General features: G+C 40.6%; 1 protein-coding gene across 1 annotated transcript in view; it reads right to left on the minus strand.

The window, feature by feature from the left end:
* rasgrf2b (Ras protein-specific guanine nucleotide-releasing factor 2b) overlaps positions 1-23,848 on the minus strand; it is a 219,835-nt gene that overhangs the window by 97,871 nt on the left and 98,116 nt on the right. Inside the window, exons 14-15 of the mRNA XM_034170661.1 lie at positions 20,122-20,204; positions 10,830-11,078 (exon numbers count right to left, since the gene is read on the minus strand). Of these exons, the coding sequence (XP_034026552.1) occupies positions 10,830-11,078; positions 20,122-20,204 (332 nt within the window). The remainder of the gene's footprint in view (positions 1-10,829; positions 11,079-20,121; positions 20,205-23,848) is intronic.

Genomic DNA, 23,848 nt, shown 5'->3' on the forward strand with positions numbered 1-23,848 from the left:
CAGGCGAATGATGCAACCGACAGGCGTGGAAAAACTCACGCATGCGCACAAAGGTTCAAGCTTGGCTGACGTAAAAACATATGAATCAAATCCATATATTTTTTGCATAAAATAAAAAGGTTGGTTACTTTTCTCACAGACCTCGTATATTTATTGGTAGTAGTTAATGAAATACCTGAATTAACAAACTGGTCACTCTGTGTATTGAAGAGCCCAATGCATATGACAAATTTGGATGATGTATTAAAAACCAACATAAAAGTTCAATGTCTCCCCTTGAAGACACTGGACCAGAAATGTTTTGCTTCATGAACATCTTCATATGGTACACTGCCATTGTGTGAAGTTCCATTGAAATTCATGAACCGGTTTCGCAGGACTTGTGCAAACAAGACTCAAGAACAGATGGCCAGGCAGGGTAATTTCTATATACTGTATTTTCTGGAGTATAAGTCACAGCTCTTTTTTGTGGGGTTTTGTGTGTGTGTGTGTGTGTGTGTGTGTGTGTGTGTGTGTGTGTGTGTGTGTGTGTGTGTGTGTGTGTGTGTGTGTGTGTGTGTGTGTGTGTGTGTGTGTGTGTGTTTTCTTTTTTTTTTTTTTCTTTTCTTTTTTCTTTTACTACAACCCCATTTCCAATGAAGTTGGGATGCTGTGTAAAATGTATATAAAAACAGAATGATTTGCAAATCCTCTTCAACCTATATTCAATTGAATACACCGCAAAGACAAGATATTTAATGTTCAAACTGATAAACTTTATTGTTCTTGTGCAAATATTTGCTCATTTTGAAATGGATGCCTGCAACATGTTTCAAAAAAACTGGGACAGTGGTATGTTTATCACTGTGTTACATCACCTTTCCTTCTAACAACACTCAATAAGCGTTTGGGAACTGAGGACACTAATTGCTGAAGCTTTGTAGGTGGAATTCTTTCCCATTCTTGCTTGATGTACAACTTCAGTTGTTCAACAGTCCGGGGTCTCCGTTGTCGTATTTTGCACTTCATAATTCGCCCCACATTTTCAATGGGCGACAGGTCTGGACTGCAGGCAGGCCAGTCGAGTACCGGCACTTTTTTACTACGAAGCCACACTGTTGTAACGTGGAGAATGTGGCTTGGCATTGTCTTGCTGAAATAAGCAGGGATGTCCCTGAAAAAAACGTTGCTTGGATGGCAGCATGTGTTGCTCCAAAACCTGGATGTACCTTTCAGCATTGATGGTGCCATCACAGATGTGTAAGTTGCCCATGCCATGGACACTAACACACCCCCATAACATCACAGATGCTGGCGTTTGAACTTTGCGCTGATAACAATCTGGATGGTCTTTTTCCTCTTTTGTCTGGAGGACACGACAATTTAAAATGTGGACTCATCAGACCACAGCACACTTTTCCACTTTGCGTCTGTCCATTTCAAATGAGTTCAGGCCCAGAGAAGGCGGCGGCGTTTCTGGATGCTGTTGATTTATGGCTTTTGCTTTGCATGGTAGAGTTTTAACTTGCACTTGTAGATGTAGCGACAAACTGTGTTAACTGACAATGGTTTTGTGAAGTGTTCCTGAGCCCACACGGTAAGATCCTTTACAGAATGATGTCAGTTTTTAATGCATTGCTGCTTGAGGGATCGAAGGTCACGGGCATTCAATGTTGGTTTTCGGCCTTGCTGCTTACGTGTAGAAAGTTCTCCAGATTCTCTGAAACGTCTGATTATATTATGGACTGTAGATGATGGAATCCCTAAATTCCTTGCAATTGAATGTTGAGAAACATTGCTCTTAAACTGCTGGACTATTTTTTTCACGCAGTTGTTCACAAAGTGGTGATCCTCTCCCCATCTTTGCTTGTGAACGGCTGAGCCTTTTGGGGATGCTCCTTTCATCCCCAGTCATGACACTCACTTGTTTCCAATTAGGTGTTCTTTGAGCATTCATCAACTTTCCCAGTCTTTTGTTGCCCCGTCTGACATTTTTTGCATTTACAGGTGGTACTATAATAAAGAAAAATACATTTTGGACCAAACGTCCAACACTGTACTTCATAAGGCACCATGAAACTTGCACAAATTTGATCCACGCACTGGCACACAATGTTGCGTGCCAATGAGTAAACATGTCATAAACTGTTGTAAACTATGTGTGAACTGTGTCCGGCTGCATGCCAGTGCACAAAAAAAAAAAAAATTGCATGCATTAATTTTGTGAGCTAGTCATGAACATTGTGTAACCTATTCAAAAACACTGCATGTCAATGTGTGTCACTGTACACAGCACATCTGAACGATTATGACGAGATGTTACATTTATAATAAACATAATTTGAATGAAAATGCAAGTGTTTACCATCCATTACCATATATATTATAAATAATTACCTTTGAGACAAGATTTCAAATGCGTTCTCCACCTCACGATGCCCACGAGACAACCTGCAGCTGCAGATATTTAAAGTGTGATTCTGGGAGCGATGCGACAATGGTTTCATCATCCAAGTTCTGAGAGCAAATGCGTCATTGGCTACGAAATTATTATTTTATATTTCATGGCATCAAGAGGGCCAAAGAGGGACGCACTGGCGTGACAAATTGCACGGCCGTGCGGGGATCAAATTCGTACAAGTGTCAAGGTGCCTATACAGTAAACATTCATATATCATCAGATTCTTTATGTCTTAGTAACAACTCTAGAGTGTGACAACTCTTTTGATATAAGCCACACCCCTTTCTTTTCTCCATTTTTACACAGTATTACAAAATATGTTAAAACCTGAAAAATCTATCTCACCCAAGGCCATCACTTAGATCAATACCAGTCTTTGCATGTGCTGTCTAGGGATGAATTAGAGCTTAAGTTATTAAAAGGAGCATGATTGCTCAAAAGATGCCAACTTTATAAAAGGAAAACAGACTTCTGAGAGCAGTCAAAACAGAAAGTGTTACATATGTTTGCAACAGTACCTCATATAAACATGAAACTTAACACAAGAACACAGAAGAACAAGTAAAGGCTGCGTATGTGAATAAGGAGTGCTATAAATGCATGGCATGATAAGGGATCATGCCTGAGTTAAACCCTACAATTTGATAATGATTGCACAAAGTGGGCATGCCTCATTATACAAAAGATATTCAAAAATACCTCCCTGCTCAAAATTTCAAAAATTCATCGATAATCACCCATTTGTCTTACAGAGCTGAAACATTTTTAGCATATCCAATGATTAAGACCAAACTTTCATACAATGATGCATTGTCTGCTTTGAAGTCCGTCACTATATATTTTTCAAAATATATTCAAAGTCCTCTTGACGGCAAAGTTACCATGACAGCGCCATCATCTATGTGGTTTTGCGAGTCCGACCCATATCTCATAGCTGCATCGTTACAAGTTATGTGGGGCTTGCAGGGGCTCGGGAGGCGGCCTGTATGCAGGACTTGGACCCCGTGTATAGCTGCTGGCAGGTCTAGTTATTTTTGTGACTCCATCAATCCTGTTCTGACAATACATTTGAAGGAGGAGCACACAGATAAACAGCCAAACATCATTCACATTTGTTTGGAAATCAGCAGAAAAGAGGAGAACAAACAGCATCTATGATGGACCAAGAAGAACACTGAGAAAAGAAAAGAAAAGAAAAGAAAAGAAAAGAAAATCCTAAAAGTGAGCAGAGTGTTGAAGATTCCTGAAGCCAGCAGCAGAGAAAAAGAGAGAAGCCAGAGAACTGAGCTTTCAGAGAGGGAAGTGAAACACAGGGTAGCAACAAACAGACCAATATGGAGAGAGGTGACAGAAGAGACACTCCAGGGAGTGATACACTCTGCAGCAGGAAGACTCCAAAATAATTTCATTTTTCTCACTCCAGCAGGAAAACATTCCACCTACATGTCAACCTGGTGTGTTTGGAATTGGCAAAGTTACAACTGCTGAGTCAGTTCCTGAAACATCTATGATCCAAGTATGATCAATCAATCAATTTTTTTTTATATAGCGCCAAATCACAACAAACAGTTGCCCCAAGGCGCTTTATATTGTAAGGCAAGGCCATACAATAATTATGTAAAACCCCAACGGTCAAAACGACCCCCTGTGAGCAAGCACTTGGCTACAGTGGGAAGGAAAAACTCCCGTTTAACAGGAAGAAACCTCCAGCAGAACCAGGCTCAGGGAGGGGCAGTCTTCTGCTGGGACTGGTTGGGTTGGTTTGATGTTTGATCAAAGCCAATTATCCTCGTCACCAATACGCCACCAGCACAAGGAGTAAAGAAATGAATGGTGTGTGTGTATGTGCATTCACACCCTAAGCAAGCTGCAACACTGCAGCACCACAAGTCAAATGTCAAAAGGACACATGGACTAACATGACAGAGGCAAAGGAACCATTCATTGCTTTAATTTTCAGAGTGGGATTTTTGCAACAACTAGAGACAACAGTTGCTATGGCGACAGTTAGACAGGGCCAAAATAAATCAGAAGCCTATTTTATGCAAATGCTCATAGATGTAACGTGGCAACTGTCAATTTGAGTAAAAAGGCAGCTTGACGTCAGATGGCTGCTCAAGATGGCAGAATATGGTGCGAAACAGCTGCAGTCTTTGCATGTGCTGTATAAATCTAATATGTTTTTCATTTTTCTCATATATTTCGTAAAATTTACAGAGAAATAAGCATTTTTAAATGTAAAAATGTTGTTTTTGTAACAAGATATTAGTATCTCTGAAGTGATTTACAAGACATGTTATTGATATGTTAGCATGCTAACTTGAGATACTGGAACGCCACAGTTGTAGCTGTTGGAGTGAAACAAATCATGCAAACTTTGGTTCCATTACAGACTTTACAAGTTGAGTTGAGTTGTAAAGTTGAGTTCAACATCCAAAACTTGTAAGAGCTCTTTATGTTAAAGAGACACAGCAAATGGACATAATTAAATCCAGCTGCAATGTTTTAGAGTGTAGAAATCATTCATAGCACTTTTAAGTTTACTGTCAAAATATTCACAACATGCTAAATGATTTCACTTTTGCATTAAGTCACCATAAGTTGAAAGACTGGTATTTAACTGTGATGTTTCTGGTATTTATTTGTTTTTTGTTTTTTTGGTTTTTTTTTTACCAAACTGTTTCACTTATTTCTTCAATGGAACCATCTTGGTGACTGAAATACAGCAAGGACTCAGCTCATCAGTATCAAAATTGGAAAAAAAAGAAGATTCTACAGTCACGTTCAGGAAAAATTAGCAGTTGAAGTAAAGAGAACATTGGGGTCACTGAGTAATTAAAAAATACAAAATACATGTAAATATTTTTAAAAATGCAAGAGAAACAAGTCAAAGTAGGGAAAACCCAAACAGACTGGACAAAACAAAAGCAGCAAAATCAGGAACGAGACATCAAGTGGAAAATTAGAAAGTAACATGACAAAATTAAAGATATGGTTACTTGGACTGGTCCATGGCTATCTTCTTGATCTTCAGACTGTAGTCAGGACTGATGGATGTGATGGACAGACGGTCAAATGAGTAGTGCTGAGTCCTGCAGTGGGAGCGGACATGAAGAGACAAAGCGATGGATGAGGTGGAAACATGACTGCGTGGCTCTGTTGGATATGGTCAGGTATGACATACACAAACAGCAAGTCAAAGACATGATCATAATAGAGGATGAACTGAGCAATGAAGCTCAGACATGAATCTCCCTAAAGGCAGTATGCACAGACTTTTTACGGAACAAAATGAAAATTACAGTCCTGTAGGTCTTGTAGAAATATACAGTCCCTCAATTACATTGAAATCTCATGATTGCAGAATTTGATGTTGCACAACCTTGCCTTTTTTCAAATCCCACAATGTGGCTGAGAAAAGAGCAAAGTACATAATATCAATCATAAAGCTGCAATAATAACAAATCAACGTTTTAGCAAATACAAAGATATTTGAAAACTTGTTTTCTCAATGTTGCCAGCAGGTTGTGCTTTCCCTCTGTCTGTTTAATGACCCCAACATCCCCCCATGCATTTATACACACAGTTCCAATAAGTTCCACAAATATATATTATTAGCAAAGCTTTTTTAAACACAGGAGTGTGTACAAGGGTACACAGCACAAACAGCAGAATACTGACTGCTAAGGGTTGAATTTTCTGTATACCTGGCCCACTCCAGTTTAATGGCCCCTTCACACACAGTGCGAGGTTTGGACACCGTTTGGGCGAAAAACGGCAAAGCAGCGCAAAACAGTTCAAGATTAGCGCACAAAACATCGCACACGAAACACTGCACTGACGGGCAGGCATGCACGAACCCAGTGCTAGAGTTCATGCATGCGCTGGTGTCCGACGAGCAGGAACAGTGCCAAGTGCAGCACATGGGGCCACTTATGTGGAAGAAATAAGAACCAGCTGGTACACGTGGAACCACATCATGCCGCTTATGTGGAATAATAACAATTAAAAAAAATACACAACCCGGGATGCGAACTCGCGCCTTTCAAAACCTCTGATTCCTAGTCAGAGACTTTACCACTGAGCTATAGAGCTGTTCTTTGAAAGCTGCGGGAAGCCTCATATCAGGAAGGACATGGAAGTATTACAAAAAATAAAATCACACACCATATAAAAACACAGCATTTATTAAGCGAACAATACAAATATAATCCATCTGTTCCTCTGTAAATGACCCATGGTCACTGACATACAGTCATGAAATGACATGAATAAGAAGCACTGTGCTCTGATCATGTCCACATCTACTGGTCCAGTATGTCCAGTCGGCCGTGTGCGTGTTCTGGCCGACACGCATGTCTTGTGGATGGCGCGCCGCAGCACAGACACCGCGTCATGTGGAACAGAGCTCACGTGGGTGACATGACAGTCAGATCGCCTGCTGCGTGTTCTTATCTGATGGTCCATTTCAACCTGGGGGGCTGTCAGTGTCCACTCTGTGTGCGCGCTCATTTGCTGCAGCTTGTCACCACCACAGCGATATATGTTTTTATTTATGTCCATGTAAATACAGCAATCAGACACACATGCCTCACAGTGGACAGTTGTTAGTCCATGTCTGTCCCAACACAGTAGGTGTTGTCTAGCTGGAATGTCCAGAATGACAGATCACCACAGCTGCTTCTGTCGGAAAGCCACACCTCCCGTGAGTGGAGCGTACACACCCACGTGTCAGTGTGTGTTTGCAAAGTCACATTCATGGGGAACTGAGACAAATTTCACAGCAGTACGACAGTGGTCATCTGCAGTCTGTTGTTGTGTGAAGAGTGTGACTGGCCACACATTCTCTAAGTGCCATGCAAACGGTGTTAGACGGTCGTGCGTGTCATCTGGAATTTGGCCGGCACCTGCCGCGGGAGGGTGTGATGGGTTCGCACAGCGCACAGTTTGTCTGTCAGGTGCTTGTGTGCGCAAATAGTTGTAGTAATAGGTGTACGAGGAGTTGGAGGCAGGGACAACATTACATGGTTTGCAACAGATTCCTGCGTCATGCGCACTAAGTGTGCACTTCGTCCAAACTTCGCACTATGTGTGAAGGAGCCCTAACTGGAGAACCATACCATACCAACTTTATTTATGAAGCACCTTAAAACAGCCAGCGCTGACACAAGGCGCTGTACACTACAAACATAATACAAATTAAAGCACAATAAAATTAAAAAGAACCACAACAATGCAAATAAGAAATGAAAAAATGATCAAACTAAGCCTCATTGGTGTTAAAAGCCAAGGAAAAAAGATGCATTTTTAAATAAACTTTAAAAAAAGACCAATGAGGGTGCCTCCCTAACACCCAGAGGCACGATGTTCCACAATTTGGGAGCAACAACAGAAAAAGCTCTGTCCCCTCTGAGCTTTCTCTTCGACCTGGGCACTTGCAGGAGCAGCTGGTCAGCCGATCTGAGAGACCGTCTAGGTGTATCAGGCTGAAGAAGCCCAGAGAGGTACGATGGAGCTAAACCATGGAGGGACTTAAAAACAAACATAACAATTTTAAAATGAACCCTAAAATGAACCAGCAACCAGTGAAGTGCAGTCAGGACAGGAGTCATATGCTCCCTCCTCTGAGACCCTGTTAAAAGCCGCACCGCAGCATTCTGGACCAACTGCAGACGGGAACGAAGTGATCGATTTACACCCACATAGGGCAAATTGCAGTACTCCAGACGAGATGACACAAAAGCATGAATAACCATCTCAAAATGTTGCCTGGAAAGAAAATGTTTCACTATCGCCAAATGTCTCAACTGATAAAAACCAGATTTCACCACTGCTGCAATTTGACTGTCCATTTTAAGATCCCCATCCATCTTAAAGCCAACATTAAGAATAACAGGTTTAAAATATGCTTCCAGGGGTCCCAAATCGACAGAGGAGTGCTCAGAAAGACTACTAGGTCCAAAAACCACCACCTCTGTTTTCTTTTCAGTAAAAATTAGGAAATTCAAGGCAAGCCAGGCTTTAATTTTTTCTAAACATGTCAGGAGTCATTTCAACAACTGACCATCCTTCTGAGTCACAGGCAAATACATTTGGCGATCATCTGCATCACAATGGAATAAAATCCCAAGTCTTCTAAAAATAGTCCCCAGAGGCAATAAACACAGAGAAAAAGGCATAGGTCCCAAAATAGAGCCCTTTGGAACACCACATGACAAAGGGACTACAGAAGATTCAAAGCCACTAATATTCACAGAAAACACCCTGCCTGTCAAATAGGACCAGAACCGTAGGTAATAAAATACTGTGATCAACAGTATCAAAAGCAGCAGTTAAATAGAGCAAAACCAAGATAACACAGTTCCCAGCATCACATGCAAGAAAAATGTAATTAAAAACCTTAACTAACGCAGACTGTGTGCTATGAAACGGCTTAAAACCTGACTGAAACTCTTCCAGAATCCCATTTTCAAAAATTGCTTAATTGGCAATAAACATTTTTTTTCTAAACCTTAAACAAAAAAGACCACCAAAAACTCCCTGAGGTGAAGCCAGCAGTAAGGTGAAATTGTTTATCTTTCCATGAGTGTTTTTATTATTTCTCTTCATTCATTCATTCATTTTCTAAACCTGCTTATTCAAATTAAGGGTCACTGGTGGGAGGGGTGGCTGTAGTCTGTTGGGTGAGAAGTGAGGTACACCCTGGATGGGCTGCCAGTCAATCGCAAAGTCGATACACAGACAGACAAACTTAATCACATCTCCAGTGAATTTAACATGTCCAATTCACCTAACCTGCATGTCTCTGGAAGAGAGAGATAGCCGGAGAATCCAGAAGGACCACTGGAAACCTGGGGAGAACAGGTTGGACTAGGTCAGTTTTAACAGTGCTAACCATGCAGTTTAAAGTTTAAAGTTTGCCATTCACTAAACACTGCATGTCTTTGGAAGTTAGAGGAAGCCAGAAAATGTGGAGACATGCTAACTCCACACAGAAAGGATCAGGTGGGAAGCCAAGAGGCAACAGCACCAACCTCTAAGACACCACATTGCCCCAACCAGGGAACCTGTGTATCAAAATTATCTCCCAGTCAAGTGAGTTCATTTGGCTTCTCTTTTGTTACCAATGATTTGGCTATATTAGTTTATAAACAGTTGAGAAAAAAAATTATTCATCAAAGGTTTTGAATTATTTGTGACTTTTGATCAAACTGTTATAGAACCAAATAAGATGAATCCCCTTCAATACTACTTAAAAAAAACCCTCTTATGCAACCCTTCTCCACAGGTCCTGTGCTCCTTATGGTGCCCGAGTGAGTCACCGTGTTCTCTTCCAGGGAAAGAGGCCACATGGATTTGTGTAGAAAGTTGCCCTTGGGCAGAGGAAAAAAAGAAACTTTTCCAAGTTAAAAATCTGAGTACAGTCAAGGCCACAACATAAACACAAAACCTGTATTCAACAAGAAAATGAAAAGCAGAGAGCAACTCTTTAAGGCACGGTGTAACTCTGCAGAAGTATCTGTTCTGCTGGCCTGCAGTACACACACAGGTCACAAAGTGTTCCAGCCAGTGTGTATTTAACCTTGTGGGCAGAGGTAAAAACTTCCTGCTAAGTCCAAAACCCTGAGCCATATCCCCATGCATCGTTCACTCAACAAAAACCATTGAAGTTATGTTATAAGTTATACTTATAACAAATAATCCATGTCTGCTATGTTTAATCTGCGTGGAATTTAATAAGCGCAAACCGAATTTCAGACATATTATATATATTAGTCTGGAACAAAGACGGCAAACAGTGTTGTAAAGAACAATAATCAAGACGTTAAAGAGCAAACTTCACTTTCTCCCAGAACGACAGGAAGCGAGCGTAGCTCACAGCAGCTCCCATTGAAAATAACAGAGAGACAGCCTGTGATTCTTGCATGTTTACATAAAACAAATGCAATAACAATGTCCAAAAACCCAGAGATAATATTTACGACAGTTTCAGGCACAATATAAAAATACTTTTATGTTGCAATGTTAATGGTGTTGTCTGTGTGCAGCGGTTAAAGTGCAGCGTGATCAGAGCGTCTCAATGCAGTTCTCAATGTTACTGAGATCTCGCAGCGCGGTGACCTCTCCGAGGTTTTGCGGGATTTGAAACCTGAAAAGCCTCAATAGTCGTATCTTTTACTTTAAAACCATTTTCTGATTTGTATCTGTGAATTTTTACACCCCTACTACAAATTAAGAAAAAGATGTATTTATAAAGATTCATTAAAGAGGAATTCTGGGAAAATTCATTGGTAATGGTAAATGTGTGCAGCTGGCTCTCGAGTTTTCTCCACATCTAAGCATGGTTTCTTTTGTGAGTTTGCATGTTTGTGTGGGAACACAGGATGACCTGATAGGAATGCAAGAGAAGGGTTTCTTGTAGATGTCAGCCAGTTTGTCCATGACCACAGCTGCCGTGGTGAAAATCCTGTACGTGTGCAGGAAGGTGTTGAGGAAGTCTATGGAGAGGAAGCGCAGGTCAGTCAGCCTTTCCAGCAGCCGCTCCACGCTGGCATAGCGGATCTGGGGGACCTTGCAGGAGTTGAGCGTCTTGCTGAAGCAAATGTCAACATCATCTTTATGGAGGCGCACATCGGATCTGAACACGTGTAAACACATATACACACACATAACCAAGCATGGGTGACTGCTGGGCTGCGAAACAAATGTTCACAAAAGTAACAAATCCAGTGGATTAAAAGTGAGAAATTAAAAAAAGAAGCTTCTATCACAAAGGATGCTAAACACAAGATTAAAAGATTTAAATCCAAAGGATAATTTGGAGCAGGATTCAGTGACAGCATAAATGAGAAGACATAAGGCCTGGTTCAAAAATAATGAAGCCAAAGTGCGACATAACCATCAAAATTTAAAAGTGGTGTTTTATGTGAAATGTTATCATTTTAGCTATGGTTATATATCAGAGTTTCAATATTTCTATTGGTCTCAGTTCAGTCATTGCTAGAAATGATCAGTGCATATACATACAGTAGTGTTCAGAATAATAGCAGTGCTATGTGACTAAAAAGATTAATCCAGGTTTTGAGTATATTTCTTATTGTTACATGGGAAACAAGGTACCAGTAGATTCAGTAGATTCTCACAAATCCAACAAGACCAAGCATTCATGATATGCACACTCTTAAGGCTATGAAATTGGGCTATTAGTAAAAAAAAGTAGAAAAGGGGGTGTTCACAATAATAGTAGCATCTGCTGGTGATGCTACAAACTCAAAACTATTATGTTCAAACTGCTTTTGTAGCAATCCTGTGAATCACTAAACTAGTATTTAGTTGTATAACCACAGTTTTTCATGATTTCTTCACATCTGCGAGGCATTAATTTTGTTGGTTTGGAACCAAGATTTTGCTCATTTACTAGTGTGCTTGGGGTCATTGTCTTGTTGAAACACCCATTTCAAGGGCATGTCCTCTTCAGCATAAGGCAACATGACCTCTTCAAGTATTCTGACATATCCAAACTGATCCATGATACCTGGTATGCGATATATAGGCCCAACACCATAGTAGGAGAAACATGCCCATATCATGATGCTTGCACCACCATGCTTCACTGTCTTCACTGTGAACTGTGGCTTGAATTCAGAGTTTGGGGGTCGTCTCACAAACTGTCTGCGGCCCTTGGACCCAAAAAGAACAATTTTACTCTCATCAGTCCACAAAATATTCCTCCATTTCTCTTTAGGCCAGTTGATGTGTTCTTTGGCAAATTGTAACCTCTTCTGCACATGTCTTTTATTTAACAGAGGAACTTTGCGGGGGATTCTTGCAAATAATTAGCTTCACACAGGCGTCTTCTAACTGTCACAGCACTTACAGGTAACTCCAGACTGTCTTTGATCATCCTGGAGCTGATCAGTGGGTGAGCCTTTGCCATTCTGGTTATTCTTCTATCCATTTTGATGGTTGTTTTCCATTTTCTTCCACGCGTCTCTGTTTTTTTGTTTTTTTTGTTGTTGTTGTTTTTTTGTCCATTTTAAAGCATTGGAGATCATTGTAGATGAACAGCCTATAATTTTTTGCACCTGCGTATAGGTTTTCCCCTCTCCAATCAACTTTTCAATCAAACTACGCTGTTCTTCTGAACAATGTCTTGAACGTCCCATTTTCCTCAGGCTTTCAACAAGAAAAGCTTGTTCAACAGGTGCTGGCTTCATCCTTAAATAGGGGACACCTGATTCACACCTGTTTGTTCCACAAAACTGATGAACTCACTGACTGAATGCCACACTACTATTATTGTGAACACCCCCTTTTCTACTTTTTTTTTTTTTTACTAATAGCCCAATTTCATAGCCTTAAGAGTGTGCATATCATGAATGCTTGGTCTTGTTGGATTTGTGAGAATCTACTGAATCTACTGGTACCTTGTTTCCCATGTAACAATAAGAAATATACTCAAAACCTGGATTAATCTTTTTAGTCACATAGCACTACTATTATTCTGAACACTACTGTATACTATAATGTGCTAGAGTGCAATGCTTGCGACAACAGTTGGAGGTATCTTCTTCAGTCTGCAGAAGCCTGAAACAAAAAAATTCTGTCCATTAATTCCTGGTACTATTGAAGCAGCGTAGGAGATATAGCTAAGATTCTGACACAAATAAATCAAGGACTTATTCTCCGCATTACGCTTGCGACAGTTTTACCTTGCTTTAGAAACATGATGTTTGTTCTAGGAAATGACATTTCTACCTTTACAAAAATGTATTACTGTATGTTACTATGAAGCACAAACAAACTGACAAAATACAAGGTTATTTCTTTAACATTCAACTTTAAATGATAATGCTAAATATCAATGTCACACAAAATTGATGAAAAAGTGCTATTTTTGGGGTAAATTTCATGCATATCTCTGGAACTGTGCGGAATTTTTCCATGAAATTTTCAGTACCTGTCAAAGAGACTATAGGCAACTCACAGATAAATCTGGATGGTGCTAAATAAAATAATGGCTTGTTCATGACCAGTGATGCCGGTAACGCGTTACTCTAATCTGACCACTTTTTTTAGTAACGGGTAATCTAACGCGTTAATCTTTCCAAAACAGTAATCAGATTAAAGTTACTTCTCCATGTCACTGTGCGTTACTATTATTTTTCATTGTGGGTTGATAGCAGCATTAAACTTGGTCTGTGGGCAGGAGGTCGGGGTTCGACTGAACTGCCCACTTTAAGTGAGCTGTGAGCTTTTCATCCACGGTTTTTTGCAGCTGCTCGACTCGTCCTCACATCTTAAAGCGCGGTGATCAGCACACCTGCACTGAGCAGGTGAGACATTTTTATGCTTTTTTCCCTCCTTTATTTAGAATTCTGAGCTGAGCCGCTCCGTATCGTCTCGTTAAAAACAGCTGATTGTCCGCGACGCGTCAACAACTAACACTATTTTCCACTCAAATGCACCTAAACTCTCTTTCTGAGGACCACATGATGTGAAAACGCAATAAAACTTTCTTACCTGTAAATCTGGTCCTGTTTTCTGCATAAATAAATGTTATCCATTATTTGTGCTCAAACACCAAAGCAGGGGCGAATCCAGATGGAATGGGGGCGTGGGGGAGGGATGTGCCCCCCTCACAACACCCCTAGATTAAAGGTCCAGTTTTGAAGCCGTTTTTTACTACAACTACTAATATTGCTTAAAATAATAATAATTTCGACAAGTAAAATGTTTAGAGAGAATTTAAATGTTAGAAAAATGTTAGAATTTAATAGTTACATTTATAAAAAAATGTAGGTTTGAAATTGCAAGTTTTACTGTTACAGTGCTGTCAACAGTTAAATATGAGGTCAAGAAAGAGGTCTTTATTTTACTTTTTATAAAACAAGTATTTATTTTCATTGAAGTCAAGAAAGGGTGACTATAAAGTGAGTTTTGGCAAAACAGGTATCATTGTCATGTTGACGTGGGTTGTTGTCGGCAGCTGGGGAAAGTAACTAAAAAAGTAACTAGTAATCTAACTTAGTTACATTTACAATTGAGTAATCAGTAAAGTAACTAAGTTACTTTTTCAAGGAGTAATCAGTAATCAGTAATTGGATTACTTTTCAAAGTAACTGTGGCAACACTGTTCATGACAAATGCAATGCAAATCAGCAGTTAGGCTTCATTATTTTTGAACTAGGCCATAAATGAGCATAAAAAATAAAAATACTGAAAGAGCTTACATCTACTGAACAGTGCAATTTGACCATTTTTACCCCATGAAGCAGTGGTTCTCAAACTGAGGGAGGGGAACCATGTAGAGATACCTAGCAGAATGCCGTGTGGACTGAACTATTTGTCGATTAAGGTCCTCCTGGCAGAAAAAACTTTTTGTGTTGTGAATACATCCATTGTGTTGTGGAGCTTTGCAGCACATCTGAGTTTGGGTGTGTTGTGTGACTTAACAGCAGATACATTATCAAATTAAATAGCTACATGTGCTGAAACTCCGAGCTCCCCACAGATGACCATGCTTCTCACCATGTTTCTAAGGGAGACACCTGCCACCCTCCTAAGGAAGCCCATTTCAGCTGCTTGCATCCGCGTTCCAGTTCTTTCGGTCATGACCCAACCCTCATGACCACAGGTGACAGTAGGAACAAAGATTCACCAGTAGGTCGAGAGCTTCACGTTTTGGCTCAGCTCCCTTTTCGCCACAACAGCATGATAGAGCGAATGCAATACCGCCCCTGCTGCACTGATTCTCCAGCCAATCTCATGCTCCATCGTCCCCTCACTCCTGAAGAAGACCCCGAGGTACTTGAACTCCTTCACTTGGGGCAAGACTGCATTCCCTACCCGGAGTAGGCAATCCATCGGTTTCCTGCTGAGAACCATGGCCTCAGATTTAGAGGTGCTGATCCTCATCCCAGCCGCTTCACACTCGGCTGAGAACCGATCCAGTGAGTGTTGGAGGTCACCAGCCGATGAAGGCAACAGGACCACATCATCTGCAAAAAGCAGTGATGAGACCCTGAGCCCACCAAACGGGAAACCCTCCGCCCCCCGACTACGCCTCAACATCCTGTCCTTGAATATCACAAACAGGATTGGTGACAAGACACAGCCCTGGTGGAGGCCACGCTCAACCGGAAACAAGTCCAACTTACCGCCGAGCACCCAAACACAGCTCTCACTTTGTGAGTACAGAGATTGGATGGCCCTGAGAAGGGACCCCTCACTCCATACTTCTGCCAGTGACATGCAGTCAGGTGCGGCTGAAATGTAAAATGAAAAAAATGTAAAATGAAAAAATAAATTAAATTGTTATATTTATCCAGTCATTTGTACTATAAAATTATTTTCCATATAACTTCACCAGTTTTAGATGATTTTTTTTTTATTCAAAATCGCTGAATTTTCACATTTGCCGTTCAAATACTGAGAAGAGCCGTGCTCTGAGGCAGCAGCCAGCTGTGCCTCACCTTGGATTGCACAATCACTGGGCTAACTGCTGGCATGCTGTGCAGGGAGACTGTCTCGCTGTCTCTCTGTATGGCACTATTAAAATAGTCAAACACTGTGTTTTTTGTCAACAGCTGTATGTGTGTGTAACGTGTTTCGTGTGCTGAGCGATCGATCATAAAAGGCTGCTAAAAAGGCACTAATTGAGGCACGCAGTTCTCCTGCCTCACATTAGGGGGCACTAGTGATCCCAGGGATTCTTCCTGCAGCAATTCCTCAGCTGCAGAATAAGTGACAGCAAGATACAAGCACACTCTCACGAGCGCCACTAGCTTAGCTTATGTCAAGCTAAAAGTGGACGCTCTCATTATGGCCAAACAACTCTCCAGTTTCTGGGTATTCTGTGTTAGTACGCGCCCGTGGCCGACGTGCTCGATGAATTCCTGCGCAAAAAGTAGTTCCCAGATAACTGATAATGAGTATATCACATCTACATTAATTCTAAAATTTACCAGTAATAAAATTCTAAAGATAACTGAAGTTTTAAGAGTCGCCGCAATAAATATTTAAGAAACTTAAAGTTTATGAGCAACTTCACCTGTTATCGCTCAAGCACATTGTAAACATTGACACGATGGAGTTTGATGTGGAAGAGTTCAGAAAGATACAATTGGAATGTTTTGATTACTATTTACAGTTGGCGATGAAAGACTTGGGTGTTAAAGTCAAAACAAGAAGCTGCACTGAAAGAGATCTCTCTGGGAAGAGACACATTCTGTGTGTTGTCGCTCCCATGGAAATATATACCTATAACTTAACTTAAATTGTATAACTTTGTACAATTTTGTTACAATTACACTGTTACAACTTTTTTTTTTTTTACAGCTGTTAGATCTCTACACTTGATATTTATACTTTGTTATTATATTTCTTAAATACCTTCTTTTGTGAGGTCAGGGAGTCCAGAGATCAGGTATTTCAGTTCTCAATATGTCTGCGATGTATTGTAGAAATGACAATAATGCTGACTTGATACTTGATATATTTCCATGGTCACGCCAATGAGAGCGGCACACAGAGCAGTGTGGCGAAAGTAGTCCGGTGATCTCAATCTGTGGGCGCGAGCTGTCCCACAATTCCATAATAGCAGAGATTTCGGTCCAATGAGAGCGGCACTCTGAGCAGGGTGAGATACAAGAGCAGCCGTTCATTTATATTTTCCTCTCGCCTGGACTTTAGTTTCAGAATGGAGGATTACATACCCAAACTGAAACAATTTTCTAAACTGCACTTTTAATCGAAGCAGGAGGTAGTAATTAAAGGACAACCAACACCAGAGCTGAACAGTTTGCTTCAGACAACAGAAGACCCGCTCTTTTCAAATGCAGTGGGACACACTAAAGTCTGACTGTGTAGACATCCAGCAAGGAACTGCCTTTTTCTGTTTTTCCTGACTCATTTTCTCAACTTGTGACAATGTCTGGACTCAGATGGGATATTGTGACCTGAAGAATTTACAAAGAAGTGTCATCACAGATGAGCGGTCAAAGCCAGAAAGCAGAGTCGGAACAGGACAGATGAAGGACGACTTTCTTGCCTGGCAGTGATCTCCACTGAGACAGAGAGACTTCTAAAACTGAAGGAAGATAAGGAAAACTTCCACAAGCAAGTCATCAATGGTTTTATTCAGAAGGAGCGGCACATGGACTTCATTTATAAGTAAAGGTAAGACCATAATAACATTTTTTTTTAATTAAATGTGCTTTTTGTGTGCTACAGTTTGTATGTGTACAGAATACTGATATGAGATTTTAAGCATAACCCGTTAACTGCTGTCAATCAAACGGTGAATAAGCTACTCTGTGAGCTTCATATGTATTTAATTCTGATTGTGATGAAGTCAGTGTCTCACCAGCCATCAACCGCACCGCATGTCACTGACTCCCGCAGTACCTCTCCCACAGTATCTCCCAGGGTACACAATCATACACCTTCTCCAAGTCCACAAAACACATGACTGGATGGGCGTACTCCCAGGCACCCTCTAGGATCCTTGTGAGAGTGAAGAGCTGGTCGGTTGTTCCTGGTCGAGGTTTTCACAGTCCAACAATTACTCTCCTTGATAGGGTTTGACCATGAAAATTATCTGAAACAGAATTCTACAACCGAAAAAGTTGAGAAAAAAAAACAAAACAAAACCTGACAACACCACAAAAGACTGTTAATTCAAGTGCATGAACTATATACTCCTGACATTTGATTACATCTAATTTAGCTATGAAAAGCCACTTCTAACTTTGACCTTGAAATTTTTTTCCAATATAAAATTTTGTGGAATTGTCAGCTTGTGTTGGTGGAGGCTTGCGCTCTATGAGTGTAGTGTTCTAGTTGTATTTGCAATTGTTTCTGCATTTGTTTGTGTTAATTTGGAAGTGCTGCATATGTTAAAGATATGAGCATTTTAGGGTGACTCCACATGTTGGTTTTTGTAAGGGCCCCTTCACACATAACACGACGTTGGGTGATAGATGCCGAAACCGGAAGAAAATCCACGAACAAAAAACAAAATGGGGAACCAAGAAACATTCCACACGCTTTGGGAAGGACACATAGTTGGACAGGTGTAGATAATACCGTGGTGACGGTTTTGTGCGTGCTCATGTTCGTGCGCATGAACACAGTGCGAGCACGTGGAAAGTTGCGCACACAGCAGCGGAGCAAAAAATTTAAATAACACCACAATTTAATGCCTCGACGTACACCAGGAAGTAATGAAATTACATGGATTACTGTTCTCCCTTTTATGTATCAACTGGTTTCTCGTCTCATGCAGAGCCAGCTCCTATGTGATGAACACATCAGTCAGCATGGCGCACAGTGTTCCACTGGTGACCGCATTGCAAATGTAATATGTGTTTTAAGTATTATAAAGTGGGGAAATCCCGCAGTGACATGCGCCTCGTGGTGATTTTCAGCATGGCACAATCTTCACCAGCGTAGCAGTGCACTGACGCAGTGGTCAGCTGAAGCCATATGTGTTTTAATTTATTTCCACATGAGGACAGCAAGCTGACGTCCACGCCTCACAGTGAAGTTATGCAATGACATATTCTACAAGCCACTACAGGTGTTCTCCAGCTGTGACTTGCGATCAAAGATATCTGAACAGCTTCACGTCACAGGGACACGCCCATCTTTGTCTGTGGGCCTCGTCAGGTCATAGAAAAAAGGCTCACTCTCTGTTCCTTTGTTCTGAGTTTAATTTTATGTATGTATTATTATTTTTTGTCGTGCATCTGTGTTTTTGTAATTTAACACCTTGTGTGCAGTCGGCAGTCAGCTAACATGTGCCATATGTCCACAGAAAAGAGTATGAGCAACGCAATCACACATGAATGAGTTCACACCTTTACACTTATTTGATTTATTTAATTTCCACTCTTTCTGTCTGTCATGTAAACTACAATTTATGTGGTGGAAGTGACATCAGCCTGCCCAGCCAGAGCATTAATTTCACACCGTGCCACATGCTCAGATGCAGGCCGGTCCTCATGAGGGCATGAGCGCCGCCCACAAATGTGCATTGCGTGTTCACCAACTGAGCTGCAGTACACAGCGGTCAGCTGTTCCAGCAGTGCACTGTGCTGGGGGGGACAACACACTCCACAAGCCATTTGTGTGTTTGTGTTGGGGGGGGTTCGGCACAGTATCACCCATGTGTGTTGCTTGGAAATGCACACTCATGTTGCACTTTGACAATTTTCACAAACAGATCGAATGTGGTCATCTGCACTCTACTATCATGCCAGCGTGAATAGCCCCACCTTTTCTAAGTGTCTAGCAAGCGGTGTTGCATGTTGAATTTGACTGACACCTGCAAAGAGACAGGGTCAAATGAGCACTCACAGGGCACTCGCTGTCTTTCGGCTGCTTGTGTGTGCAAACGGTTGTGGCGACAGCTGTACGAGGCATTTGAGGCGGCTCTGATTTTTTCACGCATGGCATACAATTCCTCCTTTGTGAGCCAGTTGGCTTCATTCGTGTTGTGTGTGGAGGGGCCTTAATGTTTTGTCAGACAAATATGAGCCTGGATACCTGAATGTTTTCAGGTCATAAAAGGAACCTGACACCCAAAGTTTGGTACCACTGCAACAAGGTTATTTTATGTTTTGCAACATGGGTATGAAGAGATGGATGTTCCTCTTCACACACACCAACATACTTACTTGATCAAAAGAGGCACAGTGACTTTAGAGTTTTCCTCAAACACACTGGTCATCAAGCCATTACAGCGGATATTATCTATGCACTGTAGACAGAGCAAATGCAAAAGCAAAGTAAGTAACAACACATTTATAGTACAGGCTAAAAGCATGCAAATGTCAACATCTGCAAAGCATTGCTACATTTGTTTGATTTCCACTATCTGAAGCAGAACATGAGTGGAGTTGGCAACATGATATAATCTCATGTTTCTAGTAATCATTTGTATGTTTGTTGTCTGTTTGCTTTCCCAAATAAGTTAATCCTTGTCTAAAAATGTTTAAACTTGATCTTTTCGTACTGTACACATTCTGTTTTATCAAACAATACAGTTTGTGTGTTAAATTAATTAAGGAATCGATGAAGGATCTAAAGGCATCAGAAAGAAATGTAATATAGACACACACATCCAAAACACATAAAAAGGCGTGCAGGACCAAAAAAAATATATATACCAAAGAGAGAAACCGAATGATCCACACAGCCACAGCGCTCTGATACAAAAAATTTTATTTAACAAAGGATAAATGTAACATTTCAGGCAACAGCCCTTCGTCATACCAACAGCCCGGGCAACAGCCCGTCTGACGAAAGGCTATTGCCCGAAATGTTACATTTATCCTTTGTTAAATAAAAATTTTTGTATCGGAACACTGTGGCTGTGCGGATCATTCGGTTTCTCTACTATCAGAGAGAAATGTAACATTGCTCACTGTTAAGAGAGCACTGCATCACTATCAGCTAAAAGGATGTCAGCCAAAGAGGAAAAACAAAAAAGAAAAGGAAAACGGTCCAGGTGATCAACTGTAAAATTGTGTATAGCTTTTTATGTTGATTTTCCAGCAGGGTTCTTGTCAGGGCAATGCAAAATGTTACAATGGGTCCCACAATGGAAGCATCCACTGTGGCATCATTAAAGTCCATTTAAAAGCACTCGCTGTGGTGACCAGTTAGTCACCATTTTTCACCTTAATATGTTGGCTGCAAGTACATTCACAAAATACATCGTCAGTTGGTGACTTGAAGAGCTTAAAGTATTAATTAATTTGGATGTCAGTCACTGTGGTGCATCCACAGCACTTTGACTGTTGATCTGACACAGCTTTAATCCGCTTATGTTTTAATATTTTACCTAACTGTCCCACTGGGGAGAGGATTAATTGTGCATGAATTGAGTACATAAATTGCGGGTGTTCCGTGTCATCCGCAACAAAAATGGCCAAAAATGACAAATGTCCCAGTATGAATTACGGATATATTAATAATATATAGCGAATATATGATGAACAATCACGGTTATATAACGCATGTAGTGAGGAAACTGATCCGACACATTGAGATTATCACAGCAGTATTACGGGTGTATTATGAATGTATCGCGCATGTGTTGCGCGTGCACGGCATCTGCATTGCAGTCATAAAAGAAGCGCCGTCTGCATCACTATTCACACCAACAATACAGCCTCTGGAGCATTTGCTGGACTTGGACAAGTTGATCACAGAGTTAATGTTCATTTTGTCTTGCGAGGGTTAACTGTTCATGAGTTTAGGGAGCGGGAGGGGGGGAAGCTGTTCGTGGTGTGAGATGGTGTTTTTTTTTTTTTGAGAGTGTCACAAACAGCTAAACAGCAACTCTTCCTTTTGTTGGTGTTAAATAAAAGTCCTGGATTGCAGCAGCTACGTCTTTGTGGATCTACACAACCAGACCGGCACTGACTGGCAGGTATGTCGCTTTCTGCCACATATAGTACTTTGGCTTTACATGATGTGTTTGTTATGCATTCATAGATTGTCCACAAATCAGCTGCAAAGCAGATGTAATAAAAACGCTTTATTTGTGGCCAATTTGTATGCATTCGCTACAACACATTTTAGTTTGTGATGTGGACATGATGGGCACGCAATCTGTTTTACACACTGTCCCGGTCCGCTGTCAAGCCGCAAATCCCCGTCAGTTGCGGATATCAGCGGTTAACAGCAGATATACAGCGCATAAAGTGAGTATGTATTGTGTATCAATTGAGTATATATGGAATATGTAAGGAGGATGTCATCCGCATTCAGAGTTTTGAACAGCTCAAAAATCCTGGCTGCGGACATGTGTGCCTCTGCGGATGATCACGGGCGTGTTCGGATGACGGCCGACTCATACAGGCATGTTACACGGATATTGCGGATGTTTGGCGAATATGGGCCAATTTTGTGCGCAATCCATACGCAAATCCTCCTAAACGCCAGTGGGACAGGGCCCTAAGAAGAGGTCGGTTGACAGATAGCACCACAATGTTAACAAGAGTGCTCTGAGAGCACAGTATCCCCCGCTGGCAAATACTGCTTTGGTACATGTGCTTGGTACATTTAGATATTTCAAGGTATCTGATAACATTTATTTTATGAACATACATCACCTATTTGCACCTATTAGCAAAAACTGTACAATGAGCTAATTTTAAAGAATTTCTTTCAAAAATCAAAAGAAATATTTCTTGTTAATGAATCACAGGATAGAATAATAAATATATCACTTTTCAAAGTTAGCCTGTTGATTCAGACTCTGCAATGAAAAATATAAATAAAAAGAGATTTTCTATGATGCACCTTAAGTCGAATGATATGATAATATGCGTATTACCAACCTATAAGAAGGACTTCTACCAAGTTTCACAAAATTCTTAAGTGTGAGAGGAGTTGATTTCCGAATGCAAGCACCCTCTCATGAACTTGACGTAGGGTCGATTTGTTAATCAAAGGCCATAACTCTGGTAAAATGGGTCCAACTCGAGCAATGTGATAATATGTGTATTATACCTATTCTGCCTATAAGAAGGACTTGCACCAAGTTTCATGAAATTCCTCCTAAAAATGTGAGAGGAGTTGATTTCAAGTGCTTGTACCCTTTTTGGGACAAGCAGACAGACGGATGGATGGACGGACGGACGGACAGACAGATGGAAATAGCCATGACATAATCCCCCTTCGAGCCTTCAACCAGCTGGAGATAAAAATTCTGCATCAGTCAGAGCTTTCACGGAAGCAGACATTGATATGTCAATATTAGAAAATTACCCTCCTCCTCCTGCCTAGAATATATTTTTGTGCAGACTTTATTTTTCAGCCTTTTTTTTAATGAAACCTTCTCTTACAGTTCAAATGACGCATTGGTGCCCTAAAAATTCCTCAGTAATTTCCGTTTCACACCAGACATCTGAGTTGTTAAGGGCAAAGTGCCATTTTAAAAACAATATAAACACTTTGAAGATCCACAACCCTTTGCAGCAGCTGAAACAGGGTTACTGACATGCACCTCAAGGGCCATTTTTATTTTATTAGTACAATGTAAAGGTTTATGTAAAATTTAAGTTAAATAAGAAACTTCATTGACATTTATAAGAATGAAAATAGAAATAAAAATGACTTAACAAACCACTCACTGAGGATAATTATGTAAAGTTTTATTAAGTACTAAATGTTCCACAGGGAACCAGCAACGTTACTGAATAGAAATAATCATAGTCATTATTCAATATTGTTCATGCAAGAAAGAATTTTTAAGCTATAAAAATGTTTAAAACTTAAGATAAACATTAATTTCATACATGCCAAGGTCCTACATAATGTAAGAAATGCACTTTGGTAAATAAATAGGATATGTGCATTATAAATATGTTCATCTATGTGAAGTTAAAATAA

This window comes from Thalassophryne amazonica, chromosome 5 (assembly GCF_902500255.1).
Source record: "Thalassophryne amazonica chromosome 5, fThaAma1.1, whole genome shotgun sequence".
Taxonomy (NCBI): Eukaryota; Metazoa; Chordata; class Actinopteri; order Batrachoidiformes; family Batrachoididae; genus Thalassophryne; species Thalassophryne amazonica.